The sequence below is a fragment of the Brachypodium distachyon genome, chromosome 1 (genome assembly GCF_000005505.3).
Source record: "Brachypodium distachyon strain Bd21 chromosome 1, Brachypodium_distachyon_v3.0, whole genome shotgun sequence".
Taxonomy (NCBI): Eukaryota; Viridiplantae; Streptophyta; class Magnoliopsida; order Poales; family Poaceae; genus Brachypodium; species Brachypodium distachyon.
In genome coordinates, this window is record NC_016131.3 from 20,358,344 (window position 1) to 20,382,646 (window position 24,303).

At 42.2% G+C, this 24,303-nt stretch overlaps 4 protein-coding genes across 4 annotated transcripts; 2 read left to right on the forward strand and 2 right to left on the reverse strand.

Annotated features, from left to right (window-relative positions):
- Positions 1-302: 302 nt before the first annotated feature.
- On the forward strand, positions 303-4,067 carry LOC100822307. The gene is made up of 5 exons (XM_003562887.4): positions 303-687; positions 1,477-1,540; positions 2,888-3,052; positions 3,364-3,429; positions 3,519-4,067. Exons 1-5 carry the CDS (start codon positions 401-403, stop codon positions 3,744-3,746), a joined length of 810 nt encoding a protein of 269 aa, XP_003562935.1. The 5' UTR covers positions 303-400; the 3' UTR covers positions 3,747-4,067.
- Positions 4,068-7,605: 3,538 nt separating this feature from the next.
- LOC100844628 (uncharacterized protein DDB_G0271670) lies at positions 7,606-8,650 on the reverse strand. Its single transcript, XM_003560057.4, has one exon. The coding sequence runs from the start codon at positions 8,514-8,516 to the stop codon at positions 7,848-7,850; it is 669 nt and encodes a 222-aa protein (XP_003560105.1). The 5' UTR covers positions 8,517-8,650; the 3' UTR covers positions 7,606-7,847.
- Positions 8,651-12,125: 3,475 nt separating this feature from the next.
- On the reverse strand, positions 12,126-17,009 carry LOC100822617 (mitochondrial pyruvate carrier 4). The gene is made up of 6 exons (XM_003562888.4): positions 16,852-17,009; positions 15,344-15,466; positions 13,405-13,503; positions 13,234-13,286; positions 12,503-12,576; positions 12,126-12,411 (listed from the first exon to the last, which is right to left on the reverse strand). The coding sequence occupies exons 2-6, from the start codon at positions 15,396-15,398 to the stop codon at positions 12,357-12,359; spliced, it is 336 nt and encodes a 111-aa protein (XP_003562936.1). The 5' UTR covers positions 15,399-15,466; positions 16,852-17,009; the 3' UTR covers positions 12,126-12,356.
- A 3,531-nt stretch (positions 17,010-20,540) lies between these two features.
- Positions 20,541-23,431, forward strand: LOC100823236 (G-type lectin S-receptor-like serine/threonine-protein kinase At2g19130). Its single transcript, XM_003562890.4, has one exon. The coding sequence runs from the start codon at positions 20,776-20,778 to the stop codon at positions 23,224-23,226; it is 2,451 nt and encodes an 816-aa protein (XP_003562938.1). The 5' UTR covers positions 20,541-20,775; the 3' UTR covers positions 23,227-23,431.
- The last annotated feature ends 872 nt before the right edge of the window (positions 23,432-24,303 follow it).

Genomic DNA, 24,303 nt, shown 5'->3' on the forward strand with positions numbered 1-24,303 from the left:
CTCCAATCACGCGTTTTATTATTAGCAGCTGCCCCACGGGGTTAATTACCCAATTTAACCACCGGTAATTTGGGCAGCCCCGTCCGTCCGCCCCTGCCGGTACTCACGTGTTCCACGACATTGTTCCCTGGCACGCGGGCCAGTGTAGCTAATCTCGTCACCCTGGACCCACCTGTCGGCGAGTAAGTGGTTGCCTAAGTTAGTGCAGATTGGCGTTTAAATAGTTAATGCAATGCTCTTTGCTTCCCTTTTCCGGTTCCCCTCCCTCCCCTCTCCTAATCGGAGGCGCTTAATAATAAGACGTTAAAAACCCGGCGGAATACGGAGCCCAGACAACGCGATACGGAAACAAAAGCTTCAGGACAAGGAGAGAGAGAGAGAAGAGGGGGAGAGAGGCTGAATGGCCGCGACCGCGGAGGAGGCGTCGACGGCGGCGAGGAGCCGGCCAGAGGAGGAGGAGGAGAGCGATTGGGAGGAGGAGGAAGAAGCGATGGCGGTGCTGGACTTCGACATGCTGTGCGCGTCCGTGGCGATGTCGGCAGAGAGGAGGAAGAGCTCCGGGATGGCAGCGGTGGCGGCGTGCGCGGGGGGCGGCGAAGGGGCTGCCGGCGGGGTGCAGCGCATGTGGGAGGGGGATGTGGTGCTCGATTGCTTGGAGGACAGACGAATCGCGCTCGAGGCCGCCTGGTAGGTGGAACTAACTCTCTCTCGACGAAAGTTGTGTGTGTGTTGGTTGGAGGCCTGTTTGCAAGGATCTGTTTTTGTTGTCTGCGAGGGGGGAAGCTTGCAGATTTAAGTTGTTTAGCTCAAATTTTCCATTCGGGTAGATTGATTTTGTGCCGATTTGGGCATGAACTTTCTTTATGCGGAGTCCAAAACAAATAATACGCCTTATATTCGTTTTTATCTCATTTGCTGACATTTCATTTGGATTAGAAATATATGTGCTGGAGAAATGAGAAATTTCTGCTGGACTTTCTGTTTCTCTTTCCGATTTTTGGTTGGTCAACTTGATGAGAGTTTCCAAATTCATCATTTGTTATACTTCCGAGCTACAATCGTGGAATAAAAACTGCCCGTGGAATACTTCATCTCTGATGAATACTGCTTGAAATGCTATCCGGTTTCTCTAATTTACTGAGATTACATCCAGATTGCAAAGATTCACGGGAGACAAGTATGGAAATTTTGCTTGAGATTAATTTTCTACCTTGAACTTTTTTCTTCTTTAGATTTTAAGTTGGTTAACTTGAATACCGAAATAGTGGAAGAAAATCAACATGTTTAAGATATGTTAGAAGGGAACATTCCCCAATGTAAGGACTTCCCCCTTCTGCCTTTGTTCTGTTCGGGTGCCTTTGAAAAGATTCCATGTTCCTCTGTTGTACGGAGTACTGCATTTTTTAATGTGCAGCTGTGATTAAACTTCTCGGGAGCTTCGCTTTAACGTTGTGATTTCCTTGCAACTACTTGCAGTTGTCCATGCTATAGGTTTGGCAAGAACATGCGGAGAGCCAATCTCGGATCTTGCTTCCTTCAGGTACAGATAATAATACTCTGAAGAGCTTACGACCATGTTTCTTCTATTTCTTGCTTGTCATTTTTGTGTGCAGAAAGCTTGCCGTGTAGGTAGGAAGTAGGAAAAACCGTCTTTTAGGAGTAAGCTTTTTATTGGTCAGCCTTTTAAGAGTAGATTATTACAAATATCATGATCTCAAAGAGTTAAAGAAGGTAACATTTTAAGTGTGTATCAATGCTATTTGTTTAGTTATCTTGATTCCTCCTCATGCCAGAGAGGTGACAAATTTGGTAGAATGTCTCTTGTTAGATTATTGAAATTAATACAACTCTGATGCTAGCTTTTTTAAGATAAAGGGAGATTTATATTTTGTTGTTGGTCTCTGGAGTACTATTTGAGCAAATATAGCAAAAGCTGTCTTTTCTTTTAGCCCTATGCTTATTTAAAAGATGTTTGGCATGCCAATGTGAACAGCATTTGCTTAAATAGTTAGATGACTTCGTATAATTGTGACCTTTCTTAGACCTCGTCAACCCGAATAGCATCCTGCATTTCTGTTTCCAGCTTGTACATCCAGTAAAGGATAAGATCTACTAGTAATCTCTAGTTATATTATATGTAGGAGGGAATCAGATTGCACGTTGTGATTGCCAGAGGGGTAGTATATTTGTCTAATTTAACAACTGAGTCAGTATTGAATTACTGTTCATACAACTTAAGTCATTCTTACGATCAAGCTGCTCTTGGAGTTTCTTGTTTTATTCAACATTAAATATGTGTACATTTTTCTCTTAAATTATATTGCCAGCTTTTATTTTTCTGTGGCAAAGTGACAAAACGAGATTATATTCCTCTTTGATGTAGTTCCTGCTATATCTAGTCGCTTACCCTTGAAACAGGAGTGTTTTAGCCTTTTAGGGGGATATTTGGTTGATAGCCAAACATTATGACATTTTTCTTGCTGTAAACCATCAACCATGGCAACTGGCAAGATATGGAAAGTAGTTTATGCTAGGTGGAACATGCCACTAAGTGTGGCATGCCACAGCTGACAGCTGTGCTAGTGAAGCAGTAGTCATAATCAGTGGCTGCAAATGTGACGAAGTTATGTGGCTATGAACCTAACATGCATTATCCTCTATGTCTGCCGATAAATTTGTTATCATAGTTTATTCTCTATCTTCCTGCCACATGCAAAGTCTATATTGTAATATGATAAATTGTTGTGTGCTTTGAGATATTCTTGTTCCCATTGCATTTTACATTCTCAGTTGAACATAAGTTTACTTGAATGTAGCTCTGTTTTTAAGCTCAAGGTTTTTTAAGAACTTGTATTCTTCCTGCTGATAGAAGACCAAATTATTTCAGGCAATGGCCTACTTCATTTCGTTAGTTTCTGTTCTGGTCAGCCTAATCGCCTTTTCCGTAACGAGGCACCATATATATTTATACATGGGACTTGGCTCTGTTCTCTTGATAGCAATCTACACCGGTTATTTCCGAAGAAGAATCAGGAAGCAGTTCAATATCCGGGTAAGCATTTGTTGTCATTAGCATTTTTAAAAAGTATTCAAGCAGGTTATTAGTGCGCTAGTACTGCTTAATGCAGTTGACTATGGTTAAGAATAACTGAAACCTGGAGTTAATATTGATAGTTTATCATGCTTTTGCCATGTTATGTGCCATGACTATTTCAACTCCTCAGTAGATATTGCCATGTCAGTATATGTACTTCAATTCAGAAATTAACAAACTTGAAGCTTGGGAAAGGTCAGGCACGTCTCTGGCCGGATATGCTCATTGTGATAAAGCTGACCGGACACCTTCTTTTTCTGTGCTAACAGGGTACTGATAGCAGTCTAGATGACTGTGTTCTCCATCTAATCTGTCCTTGTTGTACCCTGTGCCAGGTTATACAAACCCCCTCGAAGTCCAAGTTCACTAGATCTGTCTGTTACTGATATCTTGGCCTGACAGTTGCTTTCATTTGAATGAGCAGGAGGCGAGGACTTTGGAGATGAATAATGTCCAGTGTGGCGTCTGGCACGGCCGGGGTGATACCATTTGTTTAGGGAGCAACGGTGAAGGGAATAAGGCATTTGCTGCTCTACACAAGTCCCCATTTGTGCCTATAAAATCTCCAGAGTTGTGTGGCATGGACCGAATATCAAATGGTGCTGATGAACATCAGCCGCTTGTTCCATCAGCCCAACTAGATCAGGAGTAGTTAAGGAGTATTGCATTTGTATCATCTTGGCCTTTGCAGAACGCCAGAAAGAACTGGCGGACTCTGCGGCGTGTTCTCGAAAGAAAAGAAAGGAATACATGGATTGCCCTGTTGTATCAAGTCTGAAATACTGGTTTGACAGCACAACCTACTGGCATGTTGTTGTAAACACGTAATGAAAACTTTATCGTGCAATTAGGTTCAGTGCCGGGTATCTATCTCGAGGCTTATGTACGAATCCAACTGTAAATTTCTCTTGATACTGATATACGGAGTATGAGTTTCGGTGACATACGGCATGAATGAAGTGGGATACTCACATTGATTGTGTTCGTTCTCTGTAAAAGTTGATCACTGTTTTCTTCTAGAACACCATTTACCTTTTCTTTACCGTGAGAAAACATAATTACTTATGGCAAACACACGCACAGAACACTGGTACATGGTATAGCATTACCGATTTTGCTGATAATCTAAAAAAAACAACGAGATGTTTGTTTTGGTGAGGCGTTTTGGGATCGTTTACACTGAGAATTTTTTTAAATCGTTAGACTAGTGGAAAATAAATTCCGTTTCGAAATATAAGATGTTCAACTTTGTCATAAATCAAACTTCTTAAAGTAGAATTTTTCTATGGATTTTGTTACACTTTAAGAAATTTGACTTTAGGCAAAACTACAATATCTTATATTTAGGAAAACATCTTACATGCAAGATATTCAGACTATCAAATTTCCGATGTCTCAGCTTCCATCAACACTTGTATAATTATGCAAGAACCAATCAGAGATATGATACCCATTCACACTGAGCTTTCAGAACACCCATGAGGACTGTCAGGATAAGCATATGCATATTTTAATTACAATCATGCATTGAGAAAAGGATTAAGCCTTCTAAAGCTTGTAATAAAGTTGCAATAATACAAAGGCTGCTGCCTTCTGCCTTAGGCAGTCATGCAGGATGTTTTCTCCCCTGCTCCTTTTGCCTCTCTTTTTCATTCCATGTGGACGATCTTTTGAGTTCTTAATCATCTGGGATAAGGAAGGAGGATAGCCAAGTGCTGGGGGCTTTGGATCAGTGTTCACCACCTTTGCCAAACCACTAGAATCCCTATACGTGTGTTGTTTGCTTGCCTCCACGGATTGGATATCTTTAGTTCCTGGCGACAAGTTTTTGTTTCTTTCTTTCTGTGAATCATCAGCGATCGTAGCATACTTTCTCAGTTTCTCATGATTAGCTTTAGCTTCAATTTCCCTGTCTTATACTGTAGCTGATAACTGCGTACATACACCGTTCCCCGCAAAAATAAAATAAAACACTACATAGGCCCTGCAAAATACAGTTCTGCAGCTAGAAAATCGGCCTCCATGACTACCCGCCGGCCGCAAGTGATCTCCCTAACCATAGTTGCAACGGCCAGAGGCATCGAGAAACAGGCCCGAGTTACATCTGTTCTGAACATCTCTTAACTCTGTCCACTAACCTTAACCTCAAGTCAGATTACAACCTAAACCGCACAAAAATTCCAGAAAATGTGTAACCCTGTAGAGTGCTGCAGTGCAAGACTGGTAGCATGTGTAATAACGAAACCGTGTTTAATTAGCATGTGCATGCATTCCACGAGCCTAAACTGTGCTGGTTAATCAGTGTCAGCTATATTCTGCTTTTAGTTGATTCCCAAGTGCTCTGGAGAAATAGAATCAGCGACTTACAGTGGATGCTATACTAAAGCAGGAAAAAGACTAGCCACCTTAATTAGTTTAATCACCTGAGGCCCATGGCTTTTAGGGTTTAACACGATTCCTTCTGTTCCATTTCTTAGTGACGAAGCTACTACGACAGGGCCCATAATAAAGCATGTTTTGTTCGTAGCTATCAACAAAGTAGTCTCATTTTCGAGGAATTCAGACAGATCTCTATAGAATGCAGGGAGATATTTAGAGAAGATCCTGGCATGACTATCCATAGGGGGAAGAGTCTTTCTCGGAGTTCAAACATGCATGGATAGATAGTTTCTCGCTCTTAATATACCTTCTGTTTTCCCCTGTACATATAGGGTGAAAATACTTGTGTTTAATGTAAAGTTGATAATTTTCAATCATCCATTATAACTTAAATAATGAATGAGATAAAAAGTAAAACTTCTAAGTTGTTTTATCTTTTTTTCTTTGCTTTTGTAGGTGTTTTGCACCTAGGCCCAATACGCTGTTTAGGCCCCATTTGGAACAAAAGATTTTCACAGTAGTTTCATAGGAACATAGTTTTACATGAAATTTTCCTATATATATGTTTTGGGTTGTAGGATTGACTTTGGGGATTTCTATAGGAATGTTTCTTTTCCTTCATGTTTTGAAGAATTCTAAACATTTGCTTAAACTTCATATTTTCACTTCCTTTAGGAGGTCCAGTGCAACATGTGTCTTTATCTCTCCATTTTTTCTCTTGATATTTTTTTTCCTGTGAAGCATCCAAACAACTTCATTGTACAACTTTTCGTGTTCCAGATTCGGTAAAAATTCACAAAACATGGCATCCGATTCTTGCAATTTGCTTGTTCTTGTGTTTTTCATAACATGTGTTCAAATGCAGCCTTAGGGTCTTTGTTGGAGTTTGCTCTAAGAAGAGGAAAATCACTTTGGCCATTTGCGACGGAGAGCTGGCCACTTTCGCCTGTGGGCATGCTTCATGGGAAACCTTTATAGCTTCTAAGTCTTCTCGTTTGCCAATCGATGCCACCATTAGCCACTCATGCAAAAGAGAAGCACCAATATTATATCATCTGCAAGCTACCTAAAAGTAAAAGTTATTTGTCCTCAAGTATAGAAATGCCTGCATTATTGAAAAGCCGACCAAAAATTCATTTCCACTAGGCAATAGCTGCGCATGCAGCAAGCATGGTGGAATCTATTGGCGCCCGCAATTGATGTTTTTTTAAGCCCAATACGTGTGACTTGCCGCTTTTGAGGAAATTACATTGTCGATCACTGAACTAGGCACGTAGTTGCACTCTAGTTTTCGAACTAGCAAATCTCGAAGAGCAGTCACCTAACTTGGTTAAACTAGTTCACCTGAGGTGCAAATAAGCATAGCCTGAGTTTACGGTGTTAACTACACGTCGGCGCTGAGGTGGACAAAGTGGAGCCCACATGAGGGACTTGCTTGCAAGATGGCCAGTGACTTTTTCACGAACACCCTTAGAATTCATTTGCCTTCAACACGTGGTCCATCTAACCCATTTACCCACGCTCGCGGCCCAATGAGCAGTCGTCTCCCTCCTGGCGTGTTCTCGAGGGAAAGTTTGTGACAGGCTGCGTTATCCCGATGAGTAGATCAGCGACGGTGATCGCCGATGGTCATGCAGACTCATCGACAGAACCCCGGCGATGATCCTCGGGATTATGTTTAATTTTTGACCTTCTTCTCTCGTTATGTGGCAAGTTTATGAGGTGAGCTTTTCCTAAGAATTTTAATCAAGATGATCCGATGATAAAAGTGGCGTTTTTGTTCATGCAGGGTTTGATTAGGACCGCATTTGGTTGTTTTCGGGAGGATATTGCTCGTCAGGGCTGTATGGTTAGGGATTTGAGTTCAAAATGAGGGATTGGAGAATTTGCTAGCGTTACGGGCTGCGCATGAGTAAAGGGTAGGATGGACCGCTGGTTGAAGAAAAAGCAATTTCAGTGGGTTTGTGCAAAAAGTCGCTAGCCATCTTGCTAACATGCCCCTCCTCACGTGGGCCCGACTTTGTCGGCCTCAGCGCCGACATGGCTGGTTAACCCTTGTTTAACTTGGGGTTAAGCTCATTTGGACATCAGTGAACAAGTTAAGCCAAGTTAGGGATTTACTAATTTGAGGATGTGTAACCGCATGCCAAGTTGCCAATGTAATTTTCTCTTCGCTTGTGGATATATACGAAGGGAGCTCGCAGTACAGACCATTTTGGGGAAAATATCACCGTCCTAGAAACATTGTAGTGCAAGTTTGAATCCGAACTTTGTAATTACAAACAAACTCTCGGACAAAAAGGAACTCCAGTGCTTTCCTTCCACGCGGGCAAAGCAATGAAGAAAACAAACTTCAGCAGAATTCCGAGTCGAATCACTTGTTGCGGTTCCTCAGCAGGAACACACCCGCAACCGCCTTCCTCTTCACCACTCCCGCTTCTTCCCTCTCCGCCGCCGCGGCGGCGTCGCGCTCTGGCGGCGACAGCACGCCTTCCGCCGCCATGGCCCTGGCAGGGGCAGCAGGCCACAGCCGCGGGAAGAAGCAGAGCGCCGCCGAGGTGAGCATCGTCGCCGCGAGCCGGCCGCCGAACATCATCATGAGGAGGCACACCAGCACCGCCGCCGCGCCCGCCGCCGGCGTCCTCTTCGCCTGCGCCACCTTGGAATAACTCGCCGGCAGCTGATGAGCGGTCGCTTCGAGCATGAGCAACGACGAGGAAGAGGAGGATCGCGAAGAGGAGCAGGAAGACGAGGACGAGGACGAAGAGGAGGAGCAGGCCGAGTCCAGAGACGCCGCGGTGCTCAGGGCAGAGGAGGAGGACGAGGACGACGAGAGCTTCCCCGCGGCGATCATGCCGTAGAGATCGAAGACCGCTTCCCCCTGCCGGCGCCCCGGCGACGTCTTCGACGGCGACTTCTTCTCGCCCTTGCTGCTACCGAAGAGGAATCTCCCCCGGCGGTGACGGCGGCGGCGGCTCGAAACATTTCGAGCCGCCGCCTCGTCGGCGACGGCCGCGGCGCGACCGAAGCACGCGAACATCATGGCTGCTGTATGTTTGTAGGACGCGTGTGGATCTGGATTGGGGGAAAGGCTTTTCTCGTGCTGATCGACCCCTGTAGTAGGCTTCTTGGAGAGCCGCGTCGGTCAGTTGAAGCGCGCTGGCTGCAGACCGAAGGTGTGTGCTCCTCGTATTTATATGCGCGTGGCCGGCCTGAGGGGTTTGGTGTGTTACTAAGTTGGAAAGGGGACAATAAACTTGGGAAGGCGAAGGAGAAGCGATGCGAGACGGTTCGCTTTCCGCGCGGTTTGGTCCTGCTTTGCTTTGGATGCGTCGGGGGAACGATGGATGCGCACCGTGTGATGTTTACGGGCGCGTGCGTGCGTCTCTGCTGCGCTGCTTGCTTGACCCGTTTTGACCGGAATCGCACTCGGTTTCGGCTTTTCGAGACGTGCAGTCCGGTTCGGGTTCGGCCAATGTGCTCTCGCGGCCGGCGCGTCCGGTCGTTACTCGGTTCTGCGTTTAGCACGCTTCGGTTTTGCGTGATTATTTTAATCCGTTCCGTCACGCGGTGCATGCTTTTGTGTCCGTCTGAATGTCTGATTGAAGTTTTCGATCATACACGAGCACTCGTCTATATGTTTGCCTGTTTAGTAATATATTGTTTATATTGTATAGTACTCTCTCGGTTCCTAAACATAGGATGTTTTAGCAATTGTTTTAAATCAAATTTCTTAAAATTTGATCAAATTTATAGAAAATCGTATTAATATTCACGACTCCAAACTAATTTTACTATGTTTATATATCTTTGTAGTATATTTATTTGATATCGTAGATATTAATACACTTCTTTAAAACTTGGTCAAACTTGATTTTTTTTACTTAGGCTAGATTACAAAATATTATATTGATTCGACCCATATTACTTGTCGAAATAGTAAACGGAGGATGTTTTAGCAATTGTTTTAGAGAAGTGTATTAATACCTACGGTACACTTCTCTATTGTACAGTACTCTCTCAGTTCCTAAATAGAGGATGTTTTAGCAATTGTTTTAACCAATCAAATTTCTTAAAATTTGACCAAATTTATAGAAAACTATGTTATTATCTACGACTCCAAACTAATTTTACTATGTTTATATTTACACAGTATACTTATTTGATATCGTAGATGTCAATACACTTTTCTAAAACTTGGTCAAACTTGATTTTTTTTTTACTTAGGCTTGAGTTACAAAATATTATACCTATTTAGTAGTAACAGAGAGTAAATTCCAAGTTTATGCACTGGCCGGTACTTGAGAATTCTCTCTATATACGTTATGTATTTGTGAAAAAATAAATACAAAAATAGAAAAAAGTTTCGGAGGTGTTCCTCCTTTTCGACAACGAAATTACTTTGCTTCTTGCGTCCCATACTAAGTGATTTTCTATTATATGTATCTAAACAGTTTTTAGACATAGATACATTCATATTTGAATAAATTTGAGTCATTTAATATGGGACGGAGGGAATATATATTTGCATGATACTTTATCCGCTCAGCAACGGTCGGACGTGTGTTGGACAAAGAAAACGTCATATACCTATATAGCAGAGTTATTTCAACAAAAATAGATAAAAGTTGTTTAGCCAAACGAGAAATACACAAAACTTGATTGATAAAACTGAATTACTATAATTCACCTTAATACCAAATTAAGTCGATTTTTTTTAAAAGTATCTCATGTAGTACTACATCCTCTAGACCTCTACTACTTTCGAATATTTCTTCTTCACGAACTAGTACACAAAGAATGGTGAATATCATTTTGCGCGCCATTTTCATGAGTTTCTTGTGGCTACAAGCTACAAGTACAGCTAGTGCACATCCCGCTCTAAGTTTCCACGGCCTCTTTAGCTTCTTCTAAAGTCGATCGCTTTGTACAAAGGCCTAACCATCGTGTTAATTAATCAGTTAATGCCAACCTCTTTTATCAGGTTAGATAGGGAAAGCTAGCAAAAGTCAGGAAGATTTCAATTAAATAATAAAGAACTGATGGAGTTTTGCAGAGGCGGCCGTGGTTAGTGGAGTCTTTTCGCGATGCGACGTGTCCGTCAGCGGAGGTCCTAGCTGCTTTTTCATTTTCGTTTTCCAAACTCTGATTGGTTTCAGTTACAAAGCTGCTACACGTATAATCATTTTCATCTGATTTTTGTCCGGCATTACAAATGGCACCATCCATGTCAACCAGGGCCCAGGGGTGGACCTAGAACAAAAATATCTCGATGTCCACATTTTTTCCACACACAAAAATATCTCGATGTCCAAAATTTCAGAACAAAAATATACATGTAATGTACCAAAGAAAAACATTCTAGATTGGGTGTCCGGTGCACCACCTATGTAGTGGGTACATCCCTGATGTCAAGTGCTGAAGGACTGCACACGGTTAGATTAGCCATCATACAAAGATCAGATGATCAATTTGTTGTGTGTGAAACAATTTCCTTTCAGTGAAAACTCCATCCGGTCCACAAAAACAGGATGTTTCTGAAATTATGTTGGTCAATTTTAAAAGTACTCAGGTTGGAAGTGTGAAATCGTGGGTAAATATTTTCTTTCAGAAAGCATTTTCTTGACATAACAATTTATGAGATTATAGAATTATAGTGTTAGTAGAGATTCTTTATCTCGATTATCTATTAACTTACCATTGAAGTTGGTGATGATTTGGTGGCAATGGCATGTTCTCCCTGTAATCTAATCTTCGTGATTTCAAAATTAGGCTACTCAAATCTAATACAGATAACATATTCCTTACATATATGCAATTAGCACCAGATTTAGCACCAGGTTTTCCAAAAAGTAGAGACAAATCAAACGAGCAAAGGTACGGAAAGATAAGTCCTTACGTAAAACTCATTCCGTCATTCGTTAGATATTAATGTAATGAACTACGCAACAATGCTAGCAGCACAGGCACTTAGCTTTTTTGTTTTTGACAGCAAACATAGGCACTCAGCTAGTATTGTTAAATTCCATGTTGGCAGTGGCGGAGCCAGAATTTTGGGCCAGATAGACCAGTAATGATGAATTGTTCATATGAAATTTGAGGCAAAACTAGGATTTTCTATTTTCTTTTCCTTTTCTTTCTCTATAGCTTCGTCCCTATGTGGTGAAAACCATGTCAATATCAAAAAATCGTCATTTCAAGGACAAGGATCGTAGTGTAAGATGTCTTTTCACCTCGTTGAGAATCCTCTTCTCCTTTGTGTCGTGTGCTGCACGGGAGCAAACAGCCAACGCTTCAGCAGGTTGCACGCCGCGGGAGAGTCAGACGCGTTCGATTCTCTGGGCCCGAACGAACGCACAAATGCTCGGTTGGGCTTGCAACGAGCCAACGGCCGTCGCGTTCATCGTTCTCCTCCTGTTTTCCTCGTGTTCCTCCGGAAAAGCAAGCACAATTCTCGTATATTGCAATATATATTTATAATAGGAATGCACGGTGGAGAGTCAAGCATAGGAGGAAATTTTTGCGTAGGAATCATTCGGTGAATTCACTCCTTCGTGCTTTGCCACAGCTCCGGCTTAGCTTTTGCCTTCTGGTTCTCCAGCTTGACTTGACGGTAGAAGGGATGAACTGGCCGAGCAGCGACAAGACGAAATAGAAGGGATGTACTTGCAGGTCTTTTTGCACACTTGTATAAAAAAATATTCGCTTGTTCGTGTAAAGTTTTCACATTGCTCTGTTCTTGGGGTACAATTAAGAGAGTGAGAAACGAACAAGCTTTTGACATGGAAACTGACAACGGGCTCCTGTCTGAGAATAAAACGACACATGTCCACCCAGAACCCAGAGTGAAATTGACACAGGATGCAATCGATCTATCCAGTCGTCACTGTCCTTCCAACGATGCAGCAGCCTCCTCCTCGTCAGAAAAGTAGTCTTTCCTGCAAAGGAGACCAATACAAACCATGTCATTGTACTCTTCTGAGACATCATCAAGCAACAAATAGGACATGACTTGGTTTCGTAACAAACCTTATCTTGCGGGAAAGTTGGTACAAGCCTGTACCAGCCATTGCAACATTAACACTGAAAAGGTTCAAGTTTCTCTGGAAAAAATGTATCATTGCAAAACAATGATGTGAGCAAAGATTAAAACTGGAAAGTGGTCAACACGTAACAAGAACAGCGGGTTCTCTCAAGACGGAAAAACATCCTTAGACAGAAAAATGGAACACGAAGAATCAAGATCCATGTCGTTCTACTGCAGATTTATCAGCTTGTTGTAATTCAGAAACATTTTCAGAACAAGTTGCGTAAAAAGTGGAAGGAGAAAACTCAGGAATATGAATAATGTATTCGACAACCAACTGAATATTAATAGTCAGTCCAAGGAGCAGATTTAAAAATACAATATAGAAAGATTGATGCAACTATCCAATACCTTAGCAGGAAAAAGGTTAAACTTTAAATGCATATTTCCATTAAGATGAAGTACAATCCACAACAGCAGAAACTGGAATTGGGAAGCTGAATGGATGAAGTAATCAACAAAAACAGAAACTAGAATTGGGAAGCTTAATGGATTCCAAAATGCAGTTTCTCTAAATTGGAATCATAGACCATATCCATTTCAGCTTGGTTTGGAATTGGGACTCCATTTCCACAGGCCCAATTCATTTTAGACATCCAAACGGACCCTTATAAGTTTCGGTGCATATAAGAATTAAAAATATAGTACAAATGGTTAAGTATCTGTGGCTTACCGGTGTGATAACCATGCTGTAGCGTGACCAGATTATTCCAGTGCAGGCAACAGCTGCATGCCAGATAACAAAAAAAGCATGTGAGCAGTATGCAAGAATAAATAAACGGTAAACTAATGGAACATTGTCTGAAATACTGGTGCAGGATTGACTGGATAACTTCGAACATACCAACTTGCTGAGGATAGGATATCTTTTCAGGAGGCTTAGCAAAGTCAGCAATATTTGCAATGCTGATACCCCATTTAAATGTTGGAGCCCAAAAATGAACTGCAATGAAGGTCAGATTATTGTCTCACCCTCTCAGGTTATACTTATACATGCAATGCTCATTGTCCAATACTACCTCCGTTTCGGTTTATTGGTCCTGCACGTATCCCTAGGTAGACGATTTAACTCATTTAAAACTCATGTTACATGAGTTAAATTGTCGACCTAGGGATACGTGCAGGACCAATAAACCGAAACGGAGTAACTATAGCCAAAGAAACAACAAAGTATAACTATAGCCATTTAATTGTTATGATTCACATACAAAGCAATCATAAATTTTCAACATTACACACTAGTGTAATGATGCCAAGTTCAATATCAAATAGCCAAACAATGCAGTTACAGCATGTGAAGAATAAACGCAAAGTTGCCAAAAGCTGAAGATTATCCAACTTTGCAAGGGAGAAGATTCAGTCTCTTTGAGGCTTGAGAAAATTGCGATATTTACGACTAATGTTTATAAACACCTAATACTTGCCGGGAATACAAGATCTTTGGAAGTCTAATCGTTTTTTCTGCCAAGCTTACCAGGACCAAATTCAGACAGGATTGGCAATGGGATGAGAATTTCAGCTCTAAGGCGAGCTAGATAGAATCCTGATATACTCCTTAGGTGCACCATACCTAGGTTTGCCTATACAAGAGATGCCTTGTGTGGCAGGAAGTTTCTCATTCGTTATTAGACTTTGTTGGGGACTCAAAGGGCAGTTGTATAAGAGGGGTTTGTAAAGCCCAACTGCCGAAGTGTCAAACTTTCTAGAGATACCTGGGCCTGGCCTGGGGGGTGTCTCCTTGCCACTGTTGTTAATCAGGAAAATAATGGAAAGTGGGGAAGAGCTGACCCAACTTGTGACGGTGCCTACTCCTTGAAGGGAGGAACGAAAAGGTAGGACTGGCGACAGTGGCGGAGCTAGCAGACCACTGAAGCCTGGGCAAGAATCTTTCTAAACTGAAATTTGCCCATATAATTTGCTAATATAATGATCTTGCTTCCTTTAGTTAAGGAAGGTTCAACTGGGGGAGCCTGGGCAACTGCCTGGGCTGGCCGGGCGCTGGCTCCGCCCATGACTGGCGACCACTACAATGAAATGGGTCACAGAACAATTTAAAAGTGAAGCACAGCAACTATTTGTAGGAGGGGTTTGAAAATTGCTGGCTCTTTGTCGTCAAAAAAAAAAATTGCCAGCTCTAGGTTCGGTTGGTTTCAGGTTTTATCATGTGATGTGTTTAGTTTAACTTTATTTTGAATCTCACCGTCGATATGTCTTCTCCTTGTAATTTTTTTTAAATTTTTTGCCGAACAACATCCTCCTGATCTCATACATTAGAGCCAAAAACAGAGTAAGCACAGATTATTTTCACGTTTGAAGGATGCCAACGACCTGGGCTCCTAATACACAGCACGGTCTGAAGCTAAAAGTACAAAAAGAAAATATGTAAGATCCATCGGCAGGGAAACAAATCCAATGTTGACCTTCTTACGGCAACCACTTAGAACCTAAAACTGGTAAAATAATATTATTCATAGCAGAACCTTTTTCTGATTGTTTTGTTGTTGGTTCTTCCAAGAGAGTTTTGTAGTCAGCAAGGGCAAACTACTGCATGGTAGCCTGTTTTACTTTTTTGAAATGTAAGATGGAAGCCCCAGCATGTGTGTAGTCTGGCATCCGGTTAATCGTTTTCTAAATAAAGGTGAGGAGTATCTTATTGCACAAGCTATGCTGATGCCTATGGTAATCATTATCGAGATTGCAAGTGAGCACGATAAAAAATCAATGGTGACAACCTATAGAGAGGTGAGAACTGTAAAATTAACACAAACAGGAATGTCACTAACTGGTTTTGGGGCCAGCAGGATGGTTCCAAAAGGCTTGAAGCTTTGAAGAAGCCATTCAAATTAATGCACACTTATCCTTTTGCACGGCCCTGTTTTCACCCACTTAATTATTCTCCAGTGCCCCTACAAGCGAGAATAGAAAATCATGCCTGTAAGTTCACTATAATCAAGATATCAGAAATGCCATAAAAGAAGGTGAATGCAGTTCTAAAGAACCTACGCATCTGCAGGTCATAAAGAAAAATAGAAAACCATTGGTGTCAGGAGATCAAGTTCATCCAATAGGACAGATACTGCCCTATGCAAGCATACAGGAACCCAAAATACAATCCCCATCAATACTGGCATAGCCAATACAATCTGTACATAGTTAAACCTTATTATGACGATGACATTATAACACAAACTTGATACTCCATAAGGTTTGCAAGGCTCCTTTTGGCTCCTATCTTGCTACAGGATTTTACCGTTCCTCCTACTCCTCTACTGGAGTCCGCTGAGGAAGTGTTTAGTTGCCTACTTGGCTTCTACAACCATGGTTAACAGGAAACAATTCAAGTTGTCGTTGCTACCCTTTTCTAAGATTAAAATATTTTTAGTACTCATTACTGAACTTTATACCATGTCTTAAACATATCCAAATTGCCTCTATCTACAAAATGTGTGTGCATCATGATAATAATGTGATGTCATAAAATGAGATACACCTTGCAAAAGAAAATAATAATTCAAGAATCAAAAAAATATGAATGTCATGAATGGAAAAGAAAAAAAGCAAACATCAGTCTGTCCAATGTCATCCAAAATAAGTGCATCTTCATTGCATACCAGTTTGACTACTGGAATGTCACCCAAAACTGAATATATAGAACAGTTTGGTTAACTGAGAAAACATAGTATACTCAAACATGTAACACCCTTCATGCAACATAGTACTTTAATGTACAGTTCAGAATTTGTTCTTCTCAATAGAGAGCTGTTTTATGAAGCATTACTCAAACATTTCAGTTTCTATGAGAGCATTGAGCTGACAGTGATGTACAAATCTTCCTCAGTCCAGAATTTCCATAAGACCACAACCCACATCGATTTTCAAGGGAAGGGGCTCTACCAATCCCTTTTAGAACTTCTCTAATGCCAATATTGACCGTTCAATCTTCTCAATTAACCACCATATGTATACGCAACAATAAAAAATAGTAAGAACACCATTCAACTTTCTTAATTCAGTAACAGCAGCCCTCAAACATGTGCGGAAGCAACACCGCCAACACGTATCGCCGTGAGAAGGGATCGCAGGCCGCGAGGTTCGCAAATAGCGCTGCTGTCGCAAGCGTCAGGTGGACACAATGCTAGCGGGGCGGACGGGTGGGGCGCCTGAGTCAGCGGCCATGGAATCCATCCAATTACCACCCCCGAGAACGGGAACAGATCTAACGCAGACGAGAACCATCTAACAAAGGAACCGCACGGCTTTCCCGAAAAAGTACGAAGGGGAGATCGGTCACCTGAGACGCCTGCGGCCGGTGACCGGAGCCGAGGAAGCCGACGAGAAGGTCACCGGATGGAGGGAGCAGATAGGAGTGCGGTGGGTTACAGGTATCTTTGTTTTTCTGTCGACCAATCCCAGCAGTTCGGAGGCGCTGCCAGGGGAAGCGCATGGACCATGGCAGATGGCGCATGGAGGTTGGCGAAATCGCAGGCCGTCCGTGTGGCTATGGACGGCAGTGATGAGTCTCGGGTGTATGGAACCGGTGCCCGTGAAGTTCCTCGAGCCGGAGTTGGTGACGACTGCGTCCCAACAACTCTGTCGTCGCCTTTCTAAAAAAAAAAAAAACTCTGTCGTCGGCCTTTCTGCATGCTTGAAGCCTAGCCCAACCCGTTAAGTACATGGACCGCAATTCTCGGTCTGGACATCTAGGGTCGGTTTGGTTGTTGCCATGGAAGATATCAGGCTGCTGGCGGGAGCAGGCCGTTCGTGGCGCCCCTAAATTAAGCCCGTAAGAGCACAATGTAAGGTGCTTGGGGAGGTAATTGCAAAAAAAAAACCAGATTTTGTCTAAGCATTGGTGCTTGTGTTCTGCTTAATTAGGCACTTCTAGTATAAAAATAAGCACTGGTACTTGAGAATAAACCGGTTTAATTTTGTAACACTACCTTAACCATCTTGCATCGAAGATGCTCTAACAAAGGGGCGGCAGAGGTGGTCTGCTGTGATGGCAATGGACGCTACCAAGTTTCTTCGGTCCGTGTATTTGAAGCAATGATTGATCCTCCTACTCTTGAGGGTTGAGGCTCTAGGGCTGGTTAAGGATCTGAATGTTCAAAAACTCTATATTGCGTCCGACAGCAGTGGTGATCAAAGAGATTATAGAAGGAATCAGATGCTCGTATAGCGCTATTCTTCGGGAGATTGGTGTTAGAAGCCGGGAGTTTCATGATGTACGATTTGTTCACGAAGGAAGAGCCTCTAATGGTGATGTGCACAACTTAGCTAAGAGCCCTCTTTCTCTTCAGCACAGCCGTTTTATGTGGCTACCTAAACCCTAGGATGAGACCGTTGTACCTATTTCAATTGATTAACGAAGACCGTGTTTTTGCTAAAAAAAGTTAATTTTTTATTGTTCTGACAACTGATCAATAGATTAGTAGATTTCTATATTTTTGGAAGGACGACGACTCAACTGGCTTTCTAGAATCTTCAAAGGTAATCAAGCCATGCAGCTGTTTGAGTGGCGGTGCCTCTATGTAGTTGGTTACAATCTTTTTATTGAAATCTTGGCACTACTTCGTGTTGCAAAGCTTAGTACCACAAATAATATTTCTTTGAAATACTTCATTATTGTAATTAATAGTTATAAGAGGTATTTTGTACTCCCTCCGTTCCTAAATTCTTGTCATTGTTTTAGTACGAATTTGAACTAAAACAACGACAAAAATTTATGAACGGAGGGAATAGTTTTTAACATTTATGATCCAAAGAACTATACTTGTAATGGATGTTGAATTTGAATAAAATCACAAGTGGTTTAAAGAAAAGATTAGTCTATGAAATATACTAATTAACATAAAAATAATAAGTAAATGGAAAGTGCCATTGGCAGTAAATTATTGGATCAATTAATAATGATTATTCATAATAATGATTGATCTCGGTTGATTTGTATTAATTATCTTAAACAATACTATTTTCAACAACTTTAATTCCCACTATGTATTTTCCATCACATACTCAGATACTCCAAACTTAAGATGCTAAAAATCATTTTTTATGTCTAATCTTCTAGAAACACTCTACTCTAAACTCCCACTCCCCTTCCTTTTGGTCTCCGGCAATTGGTTTGGGCGTGGAGGCGGAAAATATGGCTACCCGTGAGACCACGGTTTGTACATGGTAGCTCACCTCAAATATCAATCTCTAGGCCATTTTCTTCAGAAATGCAAAACGGCAGAGTCTATCCAAAATTCGGTACGCTCATGGCTGATCTATGAGTGTGTTTGTTTGGGGAGTAAAGTCCATATTAAACCTTGACTTAGTAGACCAAGTTTGAAATGAACCCTAACTTTCTAATCCCTGAAATCAGCACCATGTACTTTTTAATCCCGTCTAATTTCAACCTTCGGGAATCAAACACCGTTTGGGAGAACGGGATTGCTGACATAGCGGTTAAAATTTGGGATTTGTTGACTAATTCGGTTCAGTTTATTGCTACACAGATTCGCCACCTATATTTAGACTAATTATATAATATTATTTACAATTTGCATATGCATGCGGAGAATTTGGTCATATATGTCGTGTTACTTGGAAAATTAATTAGGTCCTATAATATTCTCTCTTTGACGTTTTACTTGTACACCTTGATGATTTATCCTTTTCTATTCTAACTCTATTTTCTATTTTCCGAGCACGTGTGAAATGACACAAATACTCGTCGCTTATGTGTGCGGCTTATATGTGCGTATAGTTGTATGGACGCATGCGTGTGCGTGGCGTTGAAGAAAATGAATGCATCTAAATTTCTTTTGTTCTAATATATCTTTTACTAAAATTATCATAGTTTTTTTATCTGCTAATTTAATGGGTTTTTAATAAAAATCTCGAGATTTGTCTATCTTGTCAGCAATCTCGCTCTCCCAAACAAGGATTTGGTTCCCGAAGGTCAGGATCGAACGGGATTAATAAGGATAGGGTGCTGATTTCAAGAATTGAAAAGTCAGGGTTTATTTCAAACTTGATCTACAGGCCTGAGATTTAAAACGGACTCCACAGAATGCACTCCCTTTGTGCAATGCACATGGACACTGGCACGAGACATCAGAGATAAATGCTCTACACTGGTTCCCATCCACCTGCTCATCTGCTAGGTATATCTTCCAATGGTACTTAATGCTGGGTCCGCATCATAAAGGCTATTGAATGAATGAGCAAGACAGGACACTACATGAAAGGTGATTTAGCAGAGGAATCACGGAAGAAAAAATTGGACTAGTCTATGCATCTTCAAACACGACAATATATAAACGGTCCGTCTCTGCGCTCCAGTTATAAATCGTACCACCACTATAACGTGATCAGTTGGAAATGACGGGAAAACAAGAACAGAGACGTACGGTAGACGCCATTTAACCTTCGGTGGAAGCCGCACTTCTTTAACCATGATGACTATGAGCAACACGAGTCTGGCAAATCTCAAGCAGGATTTGTTGTACCAAATGGAACAGATGGGCATGCAATTCTGACATAATTTACCTGAGCCGTTCTAGAAGCCCCCATGAGAGAAGAGCAGCCGCAAACTTTAAGGTCTTGGTTATCTTCAGGAGATGCCACCTGGTCCAGATCAGCGATTGCTAAGAAATTCTGAAATTTGAGAACAATAATACGCCAAACGCCAGCAAGATGACAGGGAAGTCTTAAAAGATTTGCGGCAAACGACCGGCCAATGTTAAACTATTCCAAGTCAACGCTGCCCCGTGGAGCTTCTGCTGCCGGAAAAAGACTTTTCTGGCTTCACAGTTCACACCATTCTTCTTCTTTTCAGCAACAGTCGGTATCATAGCAGTCAGATATTGGCATCTCCATTCACTAATATTATGAAACACAATGAACATAAAATAACAATAAATAAAGAAGAGGATATGCTACCTTCGATTGCAACTAAGAATGAATTCAACAGACAGAAGTCTAATAAGGCAGTGAGAAAAATATACCGCTAATCCATCATTTATCATTCTGCAAGGGCGTTGGCCATATGTGTGCGTCAATCAGCCTTTGCACCTGTACCAAGTCAAAGAAGGCTTCGTATTTAATTAGCCTTGTTGCTCACCAGCCTGAAAACCCTCCGTATCCAACTACCACCACGAGAGTCCAGACTCCATTCTTCCATCCTCCTTCAAACCTGGCTACTCTTCCAAGCTCCTATCCATGATCCATGGCTCCTTTCTTCTTCCTCCTGCTACTGGGCCAAATACTTCTCTGCACAGCCGTTGACACCATCAACTCCACCACACCGTTCTCCGGGACGCAGAGGATTGTGTCCCGCGGCAGCAAATTCACCTTGGGCTTCTATTCCCCACCGCTCGGTTCTTCCATCTCCGGCAGCTACTACATAGCCATATGGTACAGCAACATACCACAGGTGACGACTGTGTGGACGGCAACCACCGATGTTCTTGTGTCTGACCCAACCACTGCCTCCTTGCGCATCGCCAGTGATGGCAACCTTGTCCTCCTTGATCAAGCCAAGAACCGGCAGCTATGGTCCACCAACGTAAGCACAATCTCCAACTCTACCATGGCCACTATTAAGGATACCGGTAGCCTCGAGCTCACCGACGCCTCCAATCCATCGATAGTTTATTGGCGAAGCATAGACCATCCGACAAACACCTGGCTTCCGGGGGGAAAGCTCGGATTGAACAAGACCACCAGAGTGAGCCAGAGGCTTGTTCCCTGGAAGAACAACGCAGACCCATCTCCTGGGTTGTTCTCACTGGAGCTAGACCCAAACGGCACAACACAGTACTTCATTCAGTGGGATGAATCCATAAGCTACTGGACCAGTGGCCCATGGAACGGCAATATCTTTAGCCTTGTGCCAGAGATGACATCCAATTTCAGATACAACTTCCAGTTCATCAACAATGACACAGAAAGCTACTTCATCTACTCGATGAAGGATGATTCAGTCATCTCGCGGTTCATCATTGACGTGACCGGACAGATCAAGCAGCTGACATGGGTGGATTCCTCAAAACAGTGGATCATGTTCTGGGCACAACCACGGACACAGTGCGAGGTGTATGCGCTTTGTGGGGCATATGGCAGCTGCAGCCTCACTGCTCTGCCATACTGCAACTGCATCAAGGGTTTCAGCCAGAAGTTTCAGAGTGATTGGGATCTCCAGGATTATAGTGGTGGGTGCAAGAGGAACGTACCATTGCAGTGCCAGGCCAATTCGAATTCTGCAAAGACTCAGCCTGATAAGTTCTATACCATGGGAGGTGTGAGGCTACCTGATAATGCTCAGAGTGCACTGGCCACGAGCTCCGAAGAATGCAAGGTGGCTTGTCTGAAGAACTGCTCATGTAATGCTTATACTTACAATTCTAGTGGCTGCTTTGTTTGGCCTGGGGAGTTGGTTAACCTCCAAGACGAATACAGTGGAAATGGGGTAGGAACACTCTTCCTCAGACTTGCAGCATCCGAGCTACAAGACTCAAAAAAGAGCAAGGCAGCAATCATTGGTGCAGTTGTTGGTGGAGTTGCTGCGGTTCTGATAATCCTTGCGATTGTGTTGTTCTTCCTATTTCAGAAATGTCGCCGAGACAGGACTCTTCGGATATCCAAGACTGCTGGGGGCACACTGATTGCATTCAGGTACAGTGATCTGCAGCATGTCACCAAAAATTTCTCAGAGAAGCTGGGGGGAGGTGCCTTCGGTTCGGTGTTCAAAGGGAAGCTCCCAGATTCAACTGCCATTGCTGTGAAGAAGCTCGATGGGCTTCATCAAGGGGAGAAGCAATTCCGTGCTGAGGTAAGCACGATTGGAACAACCCAGCATGTTAATTTGGTCCGTCTTCTTGGGTTCTGTTCTGAAGGATCAAAGAGGCTACTTGTGTATGAGTTCATGCCAAAAGGCTCCCTCGAAGTGCAGCTGTTCCCTGGTGAGAAAACAGCATTGAGCTGGGCCACTAGGTACCAAATTGCACTTGGAACAGCAAGAGGCCTAAACTACCTGCACGAAAAATGTAGGGACTGCATCATTCACTGCGATGTTAAGCCAGACAATATACTCTTGGATGAGTCCTTTGTACCAAAAGTGTCCGATTTTGGTCTAGCAAAGCTCTTAGGCCGGGACTTCAGCCGTGTTTTGACAACGATGAGAGGAACAAGGGGTTACCTTGCACCAGAATGGATCAGCGGCGTGCCGATAACAGCAAAGGCAGATGTATTTAGCTACGGCATGATGCTCTTTGAACTCATATCAGGCAGAAGGAATGCTGATCATGGGGAGGAGGGCAGGCCCGCATTCTTCCCAACCTTGGCTGCAAGCAAGCTCCATGAAGGGGATCTGCACACCTTGTTGGACCCCAGGCTGAATGGAGATGCAAATCCTGATGAGCTCACAAGAGCTTGTAAAGTTGCTTGTTGGTGCATCCAAGATGATGAAAGCACTAGACCCACAACGGGTCAAATTGTCCAAATCCTAGAGGGATTCCTTGATGTGAACATGCCTCCAGTTCCCAGGTCACTAAGAGTTCTTGGCGAAAGCCCTGATGTCATAAACTTCTTCTCAGATTTGTCTTCAAGCCAAACTTCCCAGACACAAAACAGCACAACAACTTCTCAGACACATAGTGCTACTTCAGGAGGTTCATAATTCCTAAGTTCATAACAAGATAGCCCTACAAATTATGAGGGCAAGGCATTTATATGTTTAAAAAGTGCTATGAGTGACTGAAGTTGTACATATGTAGAAACTAGTATGCTCAGCTTTTATGTCTTTCTATGTATCAATTTCAACTTTGTAGGCACGCAGCATAATTGAATAACAAATATAAAAGGCAGACTTCTGTTACATTATATATTACGGATTCTCTTATTCTCTTAGTCAAAACATAGTGAAAAAATCGAGTTCACTGACATACACTAGAATCTACATGATCGAGGTTCACCTGTTATGTCCAGCAGCAACAACCGCACCGTCCTCTTTTTTAACTAAACACACAACATAGCTAGGATAATACCAAATATAACAAAACATGAGTTTCACAAATATAACTCAACAGCCCAACATAAGTATATGTGAATCATTTCTGTGTTATTGTCTTTGTGGGCACAATACTATAATTTAAGCCTCTCATTACATCAGCATTGATAATACTGAGTAAATTGAGGCTATATTCTGTCTAGCATCTAGATGGGCATGCATCAAATCTTTGAAGAATTTTAAATTCTTATTTGGCTAAATACCCATAACCTAAGCACCATTAAACTAGTGATCTTGGTAAAATTAAATCATTATACGTAGTTGAAAATTCATTGGTCGTGTTCTTCTCAGGTAAGATGAGCCATGTAACCATTCAAAGAAATATGCAAGGATGCAGACTTTAGCATGCTAATTTGGACTATAGATTAGGAGGCAGAAGACATGGAACTACTGACTAGGATTTCAATGTTGGAATGCTGGTGCAGCGAAGACTTCTGTTCTGAAGGCAACAGAGGATTCGAAGTGATACCCAGTGTTCCTAAGACCTGTTCAACTCTAACGGAGGACTAGGATTCAATCATCCATGATTAGTTTCCTTCATGAATAACAAGATCAAATAAAAACTTTCTAAAAGGTTAGAATGGTTTGTTGCAATATTTAGTCATATAAATGCTAGAGGTAAACTAGTGTCAACCACTAATACGAGAACAGAAGTTATATTCATAGAAGGAGTGAGATACCACAATT